This window comes from Lampetra planeri, chromosome 31 (genome assembly GCF_965212315.1).
Source record: "Lampetra planeri chromosome 31, kcLamPlan1.2.h2, whole genome shotgun sequence".
Classification (NCBI taxonomy): domain Eukaryota; kingdom Metazoa; phylum Chordata; class Hyperoartia; order Petromyzontiformes; family Petromyzontidae; genus Lampetra; species Lampetra planeri.
Genome location: NC_136137.1, coordinates 660,446 through 679,023, shown reverse-complemented (window position 1 = coordinate 679,023; position 18,578 = coordinate 660,446). Strand labels below are relative to the sequence as shown.

Here is an 18,578-nt window from a genome sequence, read left to right as displayed (position 1 = left end):
AAACCCTGGCCTCGGTTTTTATTAGAGGCATGCGCCGCCACCGTCTATTGAGTTCTCAGCTTGTTAAAGGAAATAAACTTGAACTTATTTTAATTGGTTTATCATCAATCAGAGGTTTTGGGTTAGAGCACGTAAATGTGTCGTTAAACCTGCCACCACCCGACACAGCCATCTATTATGGGTTGCCACGTAAACAGAACATGCCAATTCGTCACTCGTACAGCACACACGCGATCCAACCAAAACCCTCTATTATGGATTCTTTTAATTGGAAACCCAGTGATTTGTAAAGTATACAGGGCAGTGCGAAGAACAAGTATGAATACACTTGGTAAATTAAAAGTTGGAGGAACAATATTTAAACGCACGGCATACGTAGAGGTACTGCACATCCAATGAATGATTGAAGGCAAACCGTGATCAAAATATAATAGAATCAAACAGAGGCAGGGTGTACTTTTTTTACTTTATTAGAAAACTAACAAAAAAACTAAAAAAAGCCTAAAGAGGAACGTTTTCAATCACTGCAAATTGTCTGCTGACACATGGACAACATTAAATTTCAGAGCAAGTCGAACACATACATCAGAGAAAAACAAATTAGATATATTGACCGTTTGGAAAGTGGGCTTGGGCAGGACACATCCTAAGAGGGATGACGTCATGTAGGCAAGACAGATGATAATGGCAGGCAAAGATCCAGCCAAGAGGAAAACTAGCAGAGATGCAGCGATGAGATTAGCTGAAGTCGGAACAAGATTATTTTCACGAGACTGGCCAATAGCAATGATGTTCAGAAGCCTTCATCCAGCGGTGGATGGATCATGGCTGTTGATGACCGTGTTCCCCACGTGGGAGCTTGTCACGTTTTAGGGGCAGTGTCTAAACGCCAGCTGTATGAGTAAAGTCACTTCCAAACGCAAAAAATGTTTTATTATGCATTTTATGCATTAAGGCTCCAACATTGTATTTGGTTACAAGGCAACCTGAGTAAGTAAAACACCAAGATAAAAACCTCCAAAATATTTAAAATGCAAGGGAAAAAAACCCAATTCACACCTGACTTGCTGTCCATGCCAGTTGCCTTGGCAGTTGTAAAACCTCAAAAAAACATGTTTGCTATCAGACCTCACTGCAAATTCTGCACCGTCAAACTCTTCCATTGGAAAAGTTGTTTCAGCCAGCCTGTGGTGGGATATCGCTGCCGGGGCCTGAGCGACTTCCACTTTGGTTTGTACAGCAGCAGCAGCAGGGCAACCGGCCAGTCGGCTGACAATTTCCAGGCATAAAAATGAATCAAAAGAAAATATTCAGTACAGAGTACTGTACGAGCTTCATCACCCACCCACACTGACCAGCTTGGTGAGGTATGGTCCAACTACCCCCATGACTGGACACAGAGTGGGGCGGAGCGATCATCCAGCAGTGGACTGACAAAGAGCTGGAAATTACTATTGAAGTGCAAGCTTGATTTTCAAAGTAATTACAAGACATTTGTCATCACAATCAGCCATTATCAATCCACTGCTGGATGAAGGCCTCTCCAAAGAGTTGCCAACTTTTAGTTTTGAGATGTAACACTCCCCCCTAGCACCTGAGCTGAGTTCATTGCTCCATCTCCTCAGTGGACATCCAGACACCTCCGATTAGCACGGTGCAAAATAACTTTTAAAGTCACCCAGACAAAACAAGTTACTACTGGTAAATTAGGCATAGATAAAACACATTAGATGATGTCAAAATCAAAACTTCTGATAAGCAGTGCTGTATTACTATGAAGTATGCAATTTGTGATCTTTATGAACCCTTTTCCACACAAATATCACGTGACAATAATGTAGAACAAAAATCAGAGGGACTGCACATACCCCCCCCCCCCCCCACTGCAATCACATGCCTTCAGATTTGTGTCTCATGCTTTTTTCCAAGCTGTGAAGTGATTAACGACACAGATAATGTTGAACAAAGTGTGGTTGAGGTGGACTGTTGTTTAAACGTAGTAGAGTTTGCACGTCTTACATCAATTGATGTATCCATCATTGCTTTTTAAAAGCCAACCTCCAATTAGCAATGTTTGGCTACGTGCGGTATGAAAGAAGTTCAACATACAACCAGGTGCTTATCACCTGCCCTTAATGGTCAAAGCCAAGTTAAAGACAATTTTCCAAAAGGACAAAAATAGTTGGCAGGCTTAGTGCACACGAAATTTAACAACCCAATAACATCGATCCGTCACCACAGGCCTTGTTCCGTGTTCACCCAACGACTCTCGCGACGCCCCCCCCCCCCTCTCTCCCCTCTACACGTCAAACGGCAAGAGCTCGAACGCGAGCACGCACTCCACCAACCACCCAGACGGGACGGTCCACACTTTGCCGAGCCGCGACACTCCGCTGCGGCCGCCCAGCCACGCGCCGTCATACACCACGTAGTGCGTGCAGAACTCCTGGTCCGAGTGGCGGCGCGCGTGGTAGGCGGCGCGGCGCACGCTCTGCGTCACGTCGCTGTCGGGCTTTGGCTGCCGCGACAGCATGTGCCCGCCGCCCACGCGCACCATCTCTGCCAAGTCGGAGCGGCAGGGCTCGTCGAAGGGGCCACCCAGGAAGAAGTGGCAACCGTCGAAGAGGCCCGGAAGCTGCGCTCACGCAAAAGATCAGCAGCGCAGCATTCGGATTTGTTTTTCTCTATTTGTTGTGGTTATTTCATCTCCAGGTGTTAATGAAAAAAAATATGCTGCTGCAATTGTAATTGTGTGCACGCTGGAATTGTAATCCAGATGTCGTCGGTTTGATCTCCAGGCGCAGAAATTAAATGGATACACCCAGAGTTGATCAATCGGTAGATCATGTGTGGTAGGGAAAAGCGTGGAAAATTTTCACCTCTTCTCAGACATCTTGCCAGTGCAGAGTAGGCCAAATACCCTCTCGAGGGATTCTATAGAGCTCCATCTAGTGGAGTCCCCTGTGCCAGCAGCGTCACGAGCAAGGAATTGTAGGGCTGTACCTCTAGATTTTACCTATATGTTCATTAAAAAGGAGACTTATGGTTTCAATGGTCTTTTTACTGGATATAAAGTTAATCTATATATTTATACTAGAAGTCTAACCCAATCTCAAGGATATTATTAATCAGGATCCAGCATTAGGAAAATTTGCCCGATTTCCATTTTCAGCAGTATTTTGCGTGTGGTTGGAAACTGACACTTTTGAGCATCTTACACACCGTAAGGTCTGCAGAGATAGGTTCAGGAACACATTTACTGTATGGTCATTCTCGTAGGCCAGCAGTTTAGACGAAGTGTGCGTGATCCACCAGCCTTTGTCTCCAATCCAAAGTGCTGGATTGCAGGCATGCGCCACCACGCCCGACAATGACAGGCCAAAGTACAACAGGCCATTTGCAAGTCACTACGAATACCCAGATATAACAAAAACACAGACAGAACCAATCAATGTATAATTGTGTAGTAACCCATTGGCATGTAATGCCTTGAAACACATGCTCATGTTTAAGATATTTAAGGATGCGGCATCATAGAAAACCCCCACAATCCCTTGCGACGTCACGACAGACCATTTTGGCCATTGTCATGTTCACCGAATTAGTTCAAATGCAGGTCCAAGGTTGATTATTGCACGGCAGGATCATGGGAGGTGGCAGATGCTTGGGAAGGCCTTCATCTAGAAGTGGATTGACCACGGCTGTTGATGATGATGATCACCTGCTGAAGTTTGTTGAGTCTCCCTCTCTCCGGACCACGACACGGCAGGGAGCCGTCACGTCCCCTCACTTCGAAGTCCTGCTCTGGCACGCGCTCATGCCTCGCCAGACAGGCTTGCACCCCTGAAACAAACAAACGTGACGATGACAAGGAATCCTTTGATTTAAATGTACTTAATTCAATGTATATTTATACAGGATACAAAAAAATGTGCCATCTCAAATGTGATCGTTTGTCCGCCTTAAGCAATTATGCATAGTGCTCGATAGCAAACAATGCGCATTTAGGCGGCACAAACTGTTAAATGCAAAATGTGACCTAAAAAATTATGTATTAAGAACAGAACGATTAAATAAAGATTTTGAAACTAACTTATGTTTGTCTTTTAAACCTACAGGGATCATCCCATGACAAACAATGGAGCCCACAAATGTCCCCTGCACACAGAGCTAGACAATATCCTCCGGTGACCTTCCCTTTAAGACTCTGGACACACAAACTGTGCATTTCTGCTTGGCTTCTCCACACAAGAGTGCTGCAGCGTGCAAACTCCCTGATCAACGAGCAGCAGTCGGTGAACCAAGCTTTGCCCCTGGCTTCAGAGCAAACGCGCTCAGTTTGTACAGCGAGCAACTGGAGAGGCGTGCAGGTGATGCTTACACTGGAAGCCGATAATCCAGCAGCCGTTGAGGATGGCCAAGAAGCATTTCATGGTGCGGGGAATTTGCATTGTGGAGTCGACGATGACGTGAGTTGCTGTTGACAGGGAAAGGATAAAGGTTTACAGTTCTACACAAATAAGAATGAAGGTACATTCAAACTGTTGTATGTATACAGCCCGAAGATATATGGTATTAAACATTTTCCACAAAAAATCTGACCGTGAATTAAATTGTGTTGTAATGAATCGTTGGACCATTGTGTGCATCAGATGTAATTACTACAAATGTGCAAAAGCTTGCCGAGTTTTCTTATAATTTGACGTAGGTGGTACAAAAAGTTTGAGCCGAATACAGAAAAATCAGAGACGACCGATCTCGCAGCTACTTATAGTCCACATAAGTAAACCCAAACAACTTGGGAACAACATTCTGGACTGCTTTGTTCATAATTTACATGTCATTTATTGCAGGTAAACAATAATACATGCTAAATGTCAAATACATCTATTATCTTGCTGTCATAAAATTTATGACGCTAGAGAACATGAAACAAAGGAAATCGTTACGAATGCCGACTAAAAATACGAGCCCCAGCATGCTGGCACGTGACACTACGAGGGAGCGTCTGATAACTCCACATGACTATCTTGGTCTGATGAAGGCAAACTAGGCCAGCTTTAGGGATCAATTTATTGCCAGTGATGAGACCCGGATTTACCATTATGACTCCAAAGTCCAAATGGCAGTCGATGCAATGGAAAAATCCAACTTCTCCAACACGCAAGAAATCCAAGTCAGCACACAATGCAGGCAAGATCACTTGCACCTAATTTTGGTATGCTAAAGGTGCAGTTCATATTGACTTTGAGGAGATGATCAAAGGTCACTATGATACAGACGTGCTTCACCGACCACATGAATTGATCAAAGAAAAGTTCCATGGAAAGATGAGAACCACACTGTGGTTTCTGAATGGCAGTGTCGCAGTACACACTGCGAGAGTTAAAGAGGCCGCTTCAAGGAAACTGGAGAAGACGCATCCTGCCTATTTCTCCAGACCAGCTCCCAGTGACTCATGTAACTTTCCCGAATTGTAGGAGCATCTGCATGGAAGGGTGTTTCGAGGATGGCTAGCTGTAGAAAGCCGTGCATGGGAACCCGAGGGGGCTGGGAGAAACGTTACTCCTAGTGGGAATCAAAAAAGAAAGATGCGGGAAATGTTACATATTTATCATTGACCGAGATGAGAACCTTAACAGGTCATACTTTTGAACCTAATTCAAACGTGGGTGGGAGCCCAGGAATCAAAGCCAAGCTCTGATTGGTGCTGGCACAATACTCGAACATTCCTTTACAGCCTGGGAGGCACCCAACCTCCTCTGCTAACAACAGGAATTCTCAAGACTGCGGACTGTAGTGAGAGATAGCGCACCACAGTTGTTGAACGTGGAGACGACTCGTCCTCCCAGTGTTGTGGCAACTCTCTTCAGGGACTCCTTCTGATGCTCGGACAGTCTGCTGTCCAGCAAAACCATGGGGCCAATGGGACCACTCGGAAGCTGAAACAGGTCAAACACACACGCATTAACCTTTTTATCCTGGTTAAACTATTTGGATGTATGCTATCAGCGAACATCTGATTGGAATGCATACATTGGAGACGTTCAATGTCGCTGGCATTTGCATGCTCATTTTAGACACGGTCAACTGAGAGAAGGCTTGTGCCAAGTAAGATAACAATTCACTCTGTTGGTACAGCATGTAATCCAGTTGACTGGGACTGCAGGACAGCATGCTGTGTTACTGCTCGCACCCACACACATATTACACACCCACTCATACCAACACACACACATACACCTTTAAAGTAAAATGAACTGCCTTACATTCAGAATTGGCATGAGCTGGGCAGTGGTTACAATCTCAAAATTCCATCTCGTGTTGGGCTTTGTGGTACACTTCAGCAGCCCACACAATCTATTCAAATCGTAGGCGTAAAAATAAAAACTGGGTGTGTCTCTCCCATGTCCCTTTCAAGGCTAAGATAGGGAAGATGGGCCCACATGGCCGGGTTTCAGAACCTGCCTGGTTACTTATTGCACGTAACCTTGTGGAGTCATGAGCAATAAAAAAAAACTATAAAATACCCGAGCTGCCATTAGGGCTACACTTTATGTGCTTACACTTTACATCCACAACTGTAATGCCATCAGGCTCGCTAAGACGATAGAGGAAGGCTTCTTAGCCGATTCGATAATTTAGAAGAAAGTTTTAATGCTGCCGATTAAATGTTTATGGAATTGATGCTGCCCCCCAGGTTACACTGCTGTGGTTCAGCGAGGGCAAGCCAATAAAGAGGGGCGAGGACCCGTAGTGAGGTTTGGACAAACTTCTGTGAAGCAAGAGTTTGGGTGGTCTTTCAGCCACATTGACCAATATCAGCATCTTGCACTGCAGCTGTCAAGGCACATGATTGAGTGGTCATGAAGCAACTACTAAATAGCAGTATCGTTACAATATACATATATACATATAGGACAACCTCACCGAGTGTCAAGATTCTTTTCAGGAGGGTCCTCCAATGGAATGATCGGATAATTTGATTATAATTAGCTTTTTGTGTGGAAGGAAACCCGAGTAGCCAGAGAAACCACATGCATACAAGATAACACACTAAGGTATGTACAGGTAGGTTGACAATCTAATTTGCTGTACTGTACTATTTTAGCCCCCTTACAGTTTGGAAGTTTTATAAATCCATGCGATACACCAACCTTTACCTCCAGTGCTGGGTTACATTGCGTGCGTCCCCACGCCCGACTCAAGTTTGATTTTACTGATTTTCGCAGGCCATACACACTCAAATAATGACAAGTATCTTCAAAACTATTTATAGATGGTTGACATTCCAACTAAGTAATAGTCTGGGAAGATACCTCGTCTCATGTGCCAGATTTCCAACAACAACAAAATCGCAATTTTTCTCCAACTCCCAAGTTATCTTTCTGGTTAAGTTTGCAAATTATGAATTGGAAAACTGATGCATATCCTTTGTAATATACCTGAAATATAAATGGGGGTTATGTAACGTCTATGAACAAAGTTAGGTGACGTGGAAACACTCGCATTCAATATGATCAAGAGACACAAGCGAGATACTTTAAAGACCCAAATAATATGACTAAACTTTGTTCAAAACATTAAATAATACTGATTGTTTCATTAACTGAAAATGTATCCACATTTGTATCTTATTAAAATGCAGTACAAACAAGAATGGCTACCATACCCCCCCCTTGGTAGCATTTCAATATTTGACATCCGTGCCATTAAATACTAAACATAAACTAGAAATGTGTCTGGCCAGGTGGCTGGAAGGAATACATTTGTGTAGATTCCAAACAGGCTGCACTTTCAAATATTGAATTTGTCATATCATATAACGCGTATCCTCGAATCGTTTAAACTCTGAAGTCATTACCTGAGGGGCTAGGCAATTATTCAGGATGGGCTATATCTTCTTCGTTTTTCATGCTCAAAGCCACATGAAAAACGATATTCATGAACGGCATAATATAGAAAACATCCTTTCAAAATAAATACAGTAGTATATGACATTCATTAATTGTTTTATAACACACCAATTTAACTTAAAAAGGACATTCAGAGGCGTGGGAGAATATATTCAGGAAAAAGTCAGTCTGACAGAAGGACAACACTGACAGTGAGAGAGGTGGATGTGCACAGTGAGCGGAGGAAGTGAATCCCAGACTCGAGCCAGGAGAGAGAACCCGGCGTTCTCCTTGTCTGGATACAGGGCCAGGCTCAGCAAGGACGCCACCAAGGTAATTGTGCTCCAGTATGAGACGCTGCTGGGAGGAACGATGGCCGATGGTTGAGGCTAACGACAGAGTGGCAGCCCAAGGAGCGAACAAGTGAGAAATAGGCCCATGTGAAAACGGACTGTTATGCCGCAAGGTCACAAGCGATGGAGACAGCTTAGGTAGGCATTCGCCACGCATAGATTGTAACAGGTGATAGATTTATAGTTGAAAAATAAAAACCTTCATTCTAGCTATTATGTTTCTGTAAAAATGACTGTGAACCACTTGAGCACATAAGACAAGGCCATTCAATTGTCAACGATCAAACCCATGGTTGATTCTCAAAGCCAGTGAGGTGGCATGTACTACTTTCTGTGTCGATGCATAAAAATACAAGCTGTTAGACGTAGTGAGGGATAATTTGCAGACAAATTTTTATTTTAAACTCTAATTATCCACAAGCTTCAACTACATACCATGTCATTGTACTAAGACTTGTGTTATCACTTGGAACTATGGTACTGCCGGCGATATGGTGTACTCACCCTCTTACCAGCTGCTTGGAACGGCAGTATTCATTCAACTTTTCTATTTTGTCGAAATAAAACACACTGGTTCTACAGTAGCCATTTGCTTCGGCTAATTGTGCTCCGCTTGCCGTGTTCAAAATATGTGATTCTCCCATAAGCAGTTGCCTTATTCCTAAATGCAACAGGCTATTCATGGGCGGCTTGAGAAATTTGATGGGAAATATTTTCCCATAGGTTTATGCATCAATCCACACCACATGACATCAATGCATTGTTTATTTCTCAAAGCAGCACGTATCATCTTTCCACTGTCTCATCTTGTCTACAGTGGTAATGGGCGGCTGTATCAGGTGTAACACGGCACTATTTCACGATCCTTTCACAGTGTTCACCACAGACGTGCGTGCACACAGACATGTAAATGTTGTTTATAATGGGAGGGACACTGCTGGACAAAACTAAATGCAGCAACACGACCCCTTAAATGCAATGTTTAAATCATAACTTTCCAATAAAATCCTTGGCTATGCCAAATTCGGTGCAACTTTAGTGCTATTTTACTACAGTACCAATCAATTACAAACGTCGTGTTAAAGCAGCCTGCCTGACATTTTCGACAACCGGAACCAGTTGTTCTGGTCGACCAATCCTCAACTGCAACTCACTTTCAGATTAAAGTCAGGCAGCTTGTTGTGCCGCGATAAATATAAGCACACCCCCTCTGCCGGTCTCCTCTGGTACTGTGGTTTTATGACTGCTGCACTACAGTACCTGAATATTCATGCGGATGCTAAGCAATTGATATCTGTAATTATGCTAAATAAGTATGAATTACAGAGATACATGCTTGGAATTACACTGAGAGACAGAATATGGAACATACGGATGAGGGAACAGAGCTTGGGATCATAAGGAATACAGACGAGAAATAGTGGCCGATGGAGAGAATGCATCCAAGTGGATGACCCATCATGGAGATGGAGCAATGAGCTCAGCTCATGCGCAGGAGTGAGATGGATAGCAATAGCCCTGGACCATGAGGGATGTCAATGGCGTGGGGAAGGCATTTCATGAAGCAGTGGATAGACAATGGCTGACAATGATTATAAATGATCACAACAGCAGTCAGCATTGAGCCATTCCGGACAAGCTTCTGTACGCTACAGTGCTAGCTGCCCTCCACCTGTGGGGAGAGATGAGGCATCGGGAGGCTGTGTGGTGAGGGTACGTACGCTCGCGGGCAGACTGAAGGGCAGCGTGCTGGGCTCCAACGGCTGGCTGGTGAACACCGTGCGCATCTCCTCACTCTTGGCATAGTCCAGCGGTTGCAAGCCCAGCATGTTCCTGCACAGGATTAAATCCATTTTGCTTTGAACAAAAAATAACGTGAAAGCCCAGACATGAGGAGTCAGTTGGTAAATAAATATTTTGTGGTGCTAATCTTGTTGTGAAAACGTTTTTTGTTCATGGTTTTTTTAATGCAATATCTTAACTTGTTTATTATTATTTTTTATTTAGCTTGGCAGGAGGGTTTTCATTTACTTGGTATGTACGTGTGTGTTGGCCCTCTTTCGCGCCATATGTAGCCAACCGCGTATATGGAATTTGGTCCTTATGTAAAATGTATGTACAGCGTTGTAGGATGCTGTTGGCATGAATGACGATATTTATAATGAAAGTAGTATTATTGCTGTCATCTCCTTGCATTTAGAGTATTTATTTAGTTTCAATAAATGTGCACATGATAAGCTAGTTTGCTGGGCTATAATTTGTGGTCAGGTCGCTTCTGAAAAAAAGAGCTACATAGCTCAGTGGGCCTTAGTGGTAAAATAAAAATAGTTAGTTAATTAGTGTCTGGACTCGATCATTGAGCGTCATGTCAACGGTACATCTCCGCATCAGAAGTGGGAAAACAACCCGGCACAAGACTGGCTCGGCACAGCTTGGGTTGGTTCAGTGGAAAAAAAGAGGTAGTAAGGGTTGTGCTGTGCGTGCTCGCTCACAGCACGTGCTGGTCGGCCCCGCGACCCACGAGCAGACCAGCCACGTGCGTGTGCCCGTTGGAGACGGCGTCGTGCAGCGGGGAATCGTTCTCGTAGCCCGGAGCATTGATGAACGCACCATGGTCCAGCAGCAGCTCCACCACCCGCGCGTGTCCGTGGTTGCACGCCTCGTGCTGTGCGGGCGGCACGGGAGGGCGCGCGTGCGCACAGAATAAAGCAATTATGAAACGAAACAAATGCATCCACAAGCGTCATTAAAATAAACCACGTGGAGGGGATGACGCCTTGTATGTAGGTTCAAACATTTGAATTTTTGTTGATATAGCCAGTTGGGTAGAGGATGACACAGTGCTACAGTCCAATTTATAGTTTCAGAAGTAAATATGACACAGTATCATAAGAGATACCTTTAACCTCATTGGTAAACAGCACCACACATTAATTTTAATGTGGCTTAAAATATTAGACAATGGAGAAGGTTTACATAAACTTGCGATAATTTTATCCTCTACATACCAGAGGGGTCCATCCAGCATTGTCCTTGATGTTTGGATCTGCACCATTCTTTAGAAGGTGTTCAACTCCATCAATATCACCCTGCACACAAGACACATTAGTGGACCGCAACACAACAGATTGAAACGAGGGCCTGGCAACGGGGGCTTGACAACATTGCAGTGTAATTTACTGCACTGGCTTCTTTCATTTTGCTTGTGAAGTTTCCCACGATTTCAGATCTGCTCACGAACCATGACAGCAAAATTTAATATCAGCACTTAAAACACTTTTAACACAAAAATGCTCCAGTGAACTCAAAATTATCTGGGCCAAATGGAGGGAAGGGATAGCATGGCTAAAACAAAAACAGACAATGCCAAACATGTTAACTCGGGTGTAAAAACGCACATTATCTACAAAATAGATAATGTGCGTTTTTGGGTGAAGGTGTAATGTGTCGTTTGTGTTGTTTCGTAAAGTAATTGACACGAGTTAGCAAGCAGCTAATAATAGCACCAGCATGTGTAAAAGGCACGAATTAGCGTGGAATTGCAGATTTGACATTTCTTGGTCTTTATTTTGCAATACCAGTTAATCCACAACCTGGATATAATCTGCTCATGTTAAGTAACAAAAAACAAGTGCTTGAAATTGAATGACGTGGCTTCTATGTGTAAAGTTAGTAACTAACATTTGTTCATTTTAGAGGAAATAAAGGGTAAAGTATTATTTAAGTCATGGCACCTTGATGGCAGCGACGTGCAGCGGTGTCTCGCCCTTTCGGTTCTTCTTCAGGATCTCCGAGGTCCCGGGAGAGCCAGCCACACTCCCCCCGGCCTTCCGCCTCCCGCCAACGCCAGGGGGCGACTTTTGCAAAATGCTTCCATTCCAGCTACTCTTTGCTTTCTGTAGCAGATAATAAATAAGCGCCTACACTGGTACACAGCAACCCCTGGACCTTGAGGGATTAATGGCATTTTGGTCAACGTACCTCACTTTACATATATAAGTACGAGTTAAATTCCATGCAATGAAATAAAAAAATAAACTTCATTTATATTTTCTAATAGTGATGTATAGTCAGTGACGGAGTGCTGATCAGCAGTGAGAATGAGACAGATGTTAATGTACGATGTAAAAAATGTAGCATTTAAGGAACATCAAATTATGTATCTAACCGTTGTATCTGTCAACTGTGCGCCTAACAGCCACACCTTGGAAGGACTTGCACCGCTCGGCTCCTCCAAGGCCCGCTTGCTCGTCGCTCCCAAGGCAGAGTCAGTTGTCGTCTTCTCTGACTCAGAGTTTCCGCCTGATGGGTTGCTCTCGACCGACTCTCCTGACATCGTTGGGCTCCACAATGACTGGAAAATTGTACTTCCAGCGGCCACGGCACTGGTAGCGTCCGGGGATGGAGTGGCACTCGCGCTTACAGCACTACATGTCACATTACTGCTATCGATTAGAAACACTTGCTCGGGGCCAAACGAGATGAGGCGGTTGTCAGCCGGATCTTTTTGTAAAACTTCTATCGTACTGGCAACATCTGTGCTCTCGCTTGTATTCTTCTTCCGCTTTTTGCCAAAACCCCATGACTTGTTAATAGCCGATAGCCTCTTCCGTACCGTTTTTAGTTTCCTGGGCTGTGGTGGATGAATCGGTGTCTGATCAGGAGACGACTGGGAGGATTGGAAGTCATACACCGATGCGTAACTTCCATCTGCAGCACTGGTCTTGGCATTCTCCTTGTCCTCAAGTGGCTGAGTGGGCTTTTTGATGCGGCAACGCACCTGCCTACTGCGGGGACTGAACTGCATGCTGACCACATTGGCTTTTTTGGTCAGTTCCGGCGTTTTTATAATTTCAGGTGATGGCTTGATATCTTTCTCTCCTGTGTACAAAACACAAGTGTCACATCTGACTAATCCACAGTGATTCACTCCCATTCTCTGAAGGATGAAATTACATACATCTCTTCCCCTTAGTAATCTCAATTTACTTAAATTCTTACAGTTAACATTCTGATTCAAATATCTGTATTTTACATTCAATTGCTGCTGGGTCAATGTTGTTAAATGTATTTGTTCAATGTACTCAACAGAATTCTTTGATTAAAAAGACTATGGAATAAAATAAAATATTTTAGGCAAAAGAGTACACATACAGCCCTTTGTCAACCAACGATGGATAGGTGCCTCTCCACACCGTGCAGGTCTTGGGATAATTTGATCGTGCTTCACCACACTGGTCAGTCCGGGTTGGTGAAGGCAGCGAGCGCAGGATTAATTTAGTTCAGTACAACAGATGTTTCTACCCTGCCCTCTACCGCCCAGCAAAATAACCCCACTGTATCTCCATGTAAATGGGTATATATGCATGTTTCACTCACGTGGCCCTGGTTGCTGTAGGGAGAATGAACACGCTTTGTCAGAGGGTGGAGTGTCGGTTGCCAGGAGCTCACGCAGCTGCCGGCACAGGGTCACCATGCCGGCAAGCTGCCGATTTGCCTGCAGATCTCTGACCCAGGACGGCGCCTGACAGATGGGGCAGCTGTTGCCGACATGATCGCTCACGCAACCCCTGAGGAATTCGTTCATGAACACAGGAAGGGACATGGCTTTAAGCGACTGCAGAGGTGCATTTTTATTCCATTAAATTTTTCATGTTTTCCAACATTCACATGTACATCATGACGCAAATAATCCAAGATAACACATTAAATGTGGGGAGTGGCTGTGCCGTGAACATAGTAACCCGAGTTTGAGTTGTGGCATCCATCCATTGTCTCCACTGCCGCAACAGGCAATGGAAATGAATCGGCGACCTCTGGATTGCAAGTGTAGCGTGCAAACCTGGGAATCAAACTTATGAACTGGATACGGTGCAACTAGATAAAAATGGCCTTTTTTGGATATTAAATTCGAAAAAAAGAGCTCCCGTGTAGTTTATAGTTCATGCAACCATGTAGGCTACAGTTTAGGTGAAAAATAGGAATAGGTTTTACCCTTTCTGGCAATAAAACAGGTGTTAAGATGTTCAAACACCAATTAAATGTGTGACATCTTAACACCTGTTTCAGTGCCAGAAAGTGTAAACCCCAATTCATATTTTTCATCATTTGGATACTGGCAAAAAGGTCCCATAGATAAACTTGAGGCCTGTGTTGTACTCACGCTTGTTGCAACTTGCAAGAAGCGATTAGATGGAGACACAAATGGAGACGCAATGACAAACTGTAAAATGTAACTCTAAAATAGTTAGTTAAATAATAAGAATAATTACATGTATATCGTGCTTTTCATAAAGGATCTCAAAGCGCTGTACAGGACGTAGCAGCAGCAGCAGACACTCGGCATACATTTTATATTATAAATATTTTTTTAATGTTCATTTTATAGAATTAACTGCTGTCTTTCTTACATGTTAATCAATAAAATAATCATGAAAGAATGAGGAATTCTGTGCAGTGTGTATTGCTATGTTTTATTGGTCGTCATGTTTGTTTAATTGCAAGCACTAAAGCACAGTACAAAAAATAATACAAACATGGTCAGCAATAACATACAACAATACACATTGCTCAGCATCCTTCATATATACTTGACGGACTATTTCAATGTTTGTGTAGTCGCCTCTACTTATCGCCAGAGGTGTGGACTCGAGTCATGTGACTTGGACTCGAGTCAGACTCGAGTCATGAATTTGATGACTTGCGACTCGACTTGGACTTGCATAACAATGACTTTGTCCCACCTATGAGATGTGGACTCGAGTCATGTGACTTGGACTCGAGTCAGACTCGAGTCATGAATTTGATGACTTGCGACTCGACTTGGACTTGCATAACAATGACTTTGTCCCACCTCTGCTTATCGCTAGTTAACAACTCACGTTTACAAATTGCAATTTTGTGCATCTTGACTTTATGTTTATATCACCAACTCTCCGTGTAACCCTCTCACCCTCAACCCTTGCTTCGACGACGTGCAGATTCGTTTACAGCCGTAGTAAGTAGCTGTGCATAAGACGTTTCACCTCGTGACTGAGTGATAATGGTCAAGGTGGCCTCGAGTGTCACTGGTTTGGAGTGGTGCTTCTCAAACTTGTTTGGCCTGTGGACTGCTCAGCCGATCCCAAAATTTCCACGGACCACCCAGTCCCCCACCACTGGTGTTAAAACGCATTCACTGATCTCTATACATTTCAGTAATACCAAATAATGCATATTACTGGAACATAAAACTATTTTTTAAATGCAGCCATAATTTTTTCTGGGGGAAGGGGGGGATTAAGATGGGTTATGGTAGGGCTATTATTAGAGTAGTTTACACAACTTCATTTTTTATTTATTTAAAATCAAAAGTAAAAAATTAATGAATGTCTGAAATAAAAGGTAAACGTTGTAATTATTTCCGAATCAACTTGCGTTTGCATCACAACCCAAGGACCATGTGGAGGACCGTCGCGGAGCGTTCACTGGTGGTACCGGAGAACCACTGCACTAGAGATTGCAGACTTTTTTTTTACTTATTACCAGGATGACAAGAAAAGATAGAGGGGTCCAGTTTTTGCTCCAAAAATTAAGCGGTGAAAACCAGTTTGGTTCAATGCATTGGTGTGAACCATTACACCACAGAAGCTCCTTTATTTCGGAGTTGAAAAGGTAAAAATGTTATGTTGTTGATCGACATTTCTTAATGTGCTGCAAGTCGTTAACTGTTTTTTCCCATTTTTTCACGTGGTGACCGGTTAATGCAAAACATGATTCTCCTTTATCTGTAATTAATTAATACAAGTCACGAGATAGTCGTTTAACATACAAATAATTAGGTAAAGATCAACTTATAAATGACTGGCATTTGAGAACATATTAAACTTCATAATCATAATCAACTTTTTGGGTTAGATCGCGTTATTTATAAATGTGTCGTAACACTCCACCACCCGACACGGCCAATCAGCAAAAAAGTGTCACGTTGACAAAAGACAAATAGTTCACTACTTTAGCCCACCGGTGTGTTGAAGCGTGAAACCACAACATTTACAATTTTTTAGTATGACGTTTCGCTGGTAATTGCATCCAGCATCATCGGGCAATTCACCAGCCTACGTGTTAAACTAACATAACATTTACATCATAAGAGTAACAATACATCCCAATACGGAATAAAATAATGAAAGGCAAAACAATGCTACCATATCACGTTATAACAATGACATGGAAGAAATACAAGATGGAAGCGAGCATAGGCATTGCTCTTTGCTTGGGTTCAATGGGAGGCACAAAAGTAGTGTCAATGAAGCCGTGTAAGAAATCAATAAAACTCACCGGCAGAAAACGTGTTCACAGCCTCCCAAGCCGCACGGCTCACACAGCGTGCCTCCACTGGCAAGCCACAAGGCAGACGGGCGACACGACATAAGTTAAAGCATGAATCCGTAGGAAATGCATGCTCTTTAATGCAACCAAACTTGCGCGAAGATAACATAAAGAGCTGCACAAAAAGAAGCCCTGATGCTGAGTTGGAGATTATTTGGGATCGCATTTTCCCTGTTTCATCATGAAATATTTGCCAGGGTGGCAGTTAAGTACGGTACTTAATTTACGCCTGCAATCCAACGCTTTGCAAACAAGATTTGGGAATTGGGGATTCATGAGATTCCCAAATCTGTTAAGTTGAGCTGCAAGGTAGACAGGAGACAGGACAGCCAGGAGGGGGGGGTCTCGGATTTGTCATGCAAAACAATCCTTAAAAAGGAATTGGTAAAATGTTCGTAATGAATTCCAGTCCTGTAAAATGCCAAATATTAGCCTTATTTAGCAGCATACAAGAACACATTCAACTGTTAAACAACGCAATAACACATTTAGTTTTAAATAGCAAAGTTTGTAGAGATAGTGACAGCGTCCAAAGTTGACATGTCACGCTTATAGTTGTGCAAGTGACGTACTCTGGTGTTGAAGGCATTGGTGATAAGATACGGAAAATTGCTTTTAAAACCCCTTACTTTAAACATAACTTAGTGGTAAAATGTTAAGCTCGATTGACAATGCAAACGTCACTACGCTACCGTTATTGCGTATACCATCAATGGACAGTACAATTAATGCAATTCAAACCCCATTAATCGTAAGTTGGGCGTAATTTGTATTATCATTGATATATCCATAAAGGCCTCAATGAGTCAGAGACGTTTTCAGGAGTCTTGCATTGGGATGTTTGACAAAATGCATTCTGATTAATAGACATCAACATAAACCACGAGCAGGTGCGGTGAATGCGTGTCGCAAGTTACAGCAATAGCAGCGATACCTACGATATCGATACTCTCAATGTGCTGAGGTATGTTATACGAGTACATGTACCGTACAGCTCTTATGTCACTCCACTGCTGGGTGGCGGCCTTCCTCCACCGTGCTGGCCAGAGGTTATTAGACCACACGGTGGTCAGTGGGGATGAGAATGACGAAAGTTGGGTAGCCCAGTGGGCTTTAATCGTGGAGTCAAAAATTAATACAAATGTAATTTGCGTTTCATAGACATCGCACTAACTTCTAAAGTGGGCTTAAGTGGTAAAACGTCAGCGTATTGCGGTTTGAGTTATGCATACTTAAACACAACAGTCGTATTTCACTATTTACAACAATACTTTTCGCAATAGGCTTGTGAGCATTTGTGCTAATTACAGTATAGAGGTTTGCTACGCAGCGATTGTGTTGTAGTGGGAGACGGGTCAGGCCTACACCGACGTGGTGTCTACGGCTTAGCCGGAAAGGGGCGACCAAACACCGCGGGAGAACTAGGCGAGAAGGCACGCCGCGATTCCTCCCCGCCCCAAAACAACTCGCCATTTGGACGCCTCGGTCAAAATTCGAATGAATACTGAACATCTCAGCGACTTCACCAGAGCGCGCATCCCAAGAGCTCCTCGAGGTGAGCGAGCGCGCCCGCCGTGGCTCCCCAGGAGAGGGTCGTTGACTCCATCATCGTCGCGGTTTCTCAAAATGTGAGATTCGCGCCAAAATCCCGCAGAATGACGTCACCCCATAGTGTTGCATGACGTCATTCTACACATGCGCAGTGACGTCATATCGTCTGCACACGTTCCGCAGCAGAGGAATTGACTTTGACCTCTGAGCAAATACACTGGTACACAATTTTAGTTCCTGGGTAGTAAGTGTTATTTCCGAATTGCTTATGCCTAAAAAGCATAGACATTGGCTATTATTCCCCACAAACTTTGCTTTTGTGACCAGGACAGTGATATTTAGAAATGTACCTATTTTCAATGAGAAAACGGGCGAATTTGTGTATTTTCGTTCACATAAAGTCAGAAAA

General features: G+C 43.5%; 1 protein-coding gene and 1 long non-coding RNA gene across 3 annotated transcripts in view; one reads left to right on the top strand and one right to left on the bottom strand.

Annotated features, from left to right (window-relative positions):
- Positions 1-4,628, top strand: part of LOC144729052 (uncharacterized) — a 17,731-nt gene extending 13,103 nt beyond the window's left edge. The window contains exon 2 of the long non-coding RNA XR_013587623.1: positions 2,319-4,628. This is a non-coding gene — a long non-coding RNA (uncharacterized LOC144729052). The remainder of the gene's footprint in view (positions 1-2,318) is intronic.
- Positions 453-18,578, bottom strand: BARD1 (BRCA1 associated RING domain 1). 2 transcript variants are annotated; one of them, XM_078608904.1, is made up of 12 exons: positions 18,145-18,578; positions 16,568-16,624; positions 13,628-13,818; positions 12,453-13,129; positions 11,983-12,144; positions 11,257-11,337; positions 10,741-10,913; positions 9,970-10,081; positions 5,816-5,942; positions 4,382-4,477; positions 3,722-3,843; positions 453-2,635 (listed from the first exon to the last, which is right to left on the bottom strand). In XM_078608904.1, exons 1-12 carry the CDS (start codon positions 18,225-18,227, stop codon positions 2,300-2,302), a joined length of 2,217 nt encoding a protein of 738 aa, XP_078465030.1. In that variant the 5' UTR covers positions 18,228-18,578; the 3' UTR covers positions 453-2,299. The 2 variants fall into 2 exon arrangements, with proteins under 2 accessions (XP_078465030.1, XP_078465031.1); XM_078608905.1 differs by lacking the exons at positions 16,568-16,624; positions 18,145-18,578 and adding an exon at positions 15,102-16,547 and having other exon boundaries at positions 13,628-14,870.

What these genes read in the sequence shown, in the direction of transcription:
- BARD1 (XM_078608904.1), bottom strand. Translation starts at nt 18,227, where the DNA reads ATGATGGAGTCAACGACCCTCTCCTGGGGAGCCACGGCGGGCGCGCTC. An exon ending in ATGCTGGATGGACCCCTCTG is followed by an intron (nt 10,914 to 11,256) that starts GTATGTAGAGGA and finishes CCGCCCGCACAG; the next exon opens with CACGAGGCGTGCAACCACGG. An exon ending in CCTTCAGTCTGCCCGCGAGC is followed by an intron (nt 5,943 to 9,969) that starts GTACGTACCCTC and finishes GACCTGTTTCAG; the next exon opens with CTTCCGAGTGGTCCCATTGG.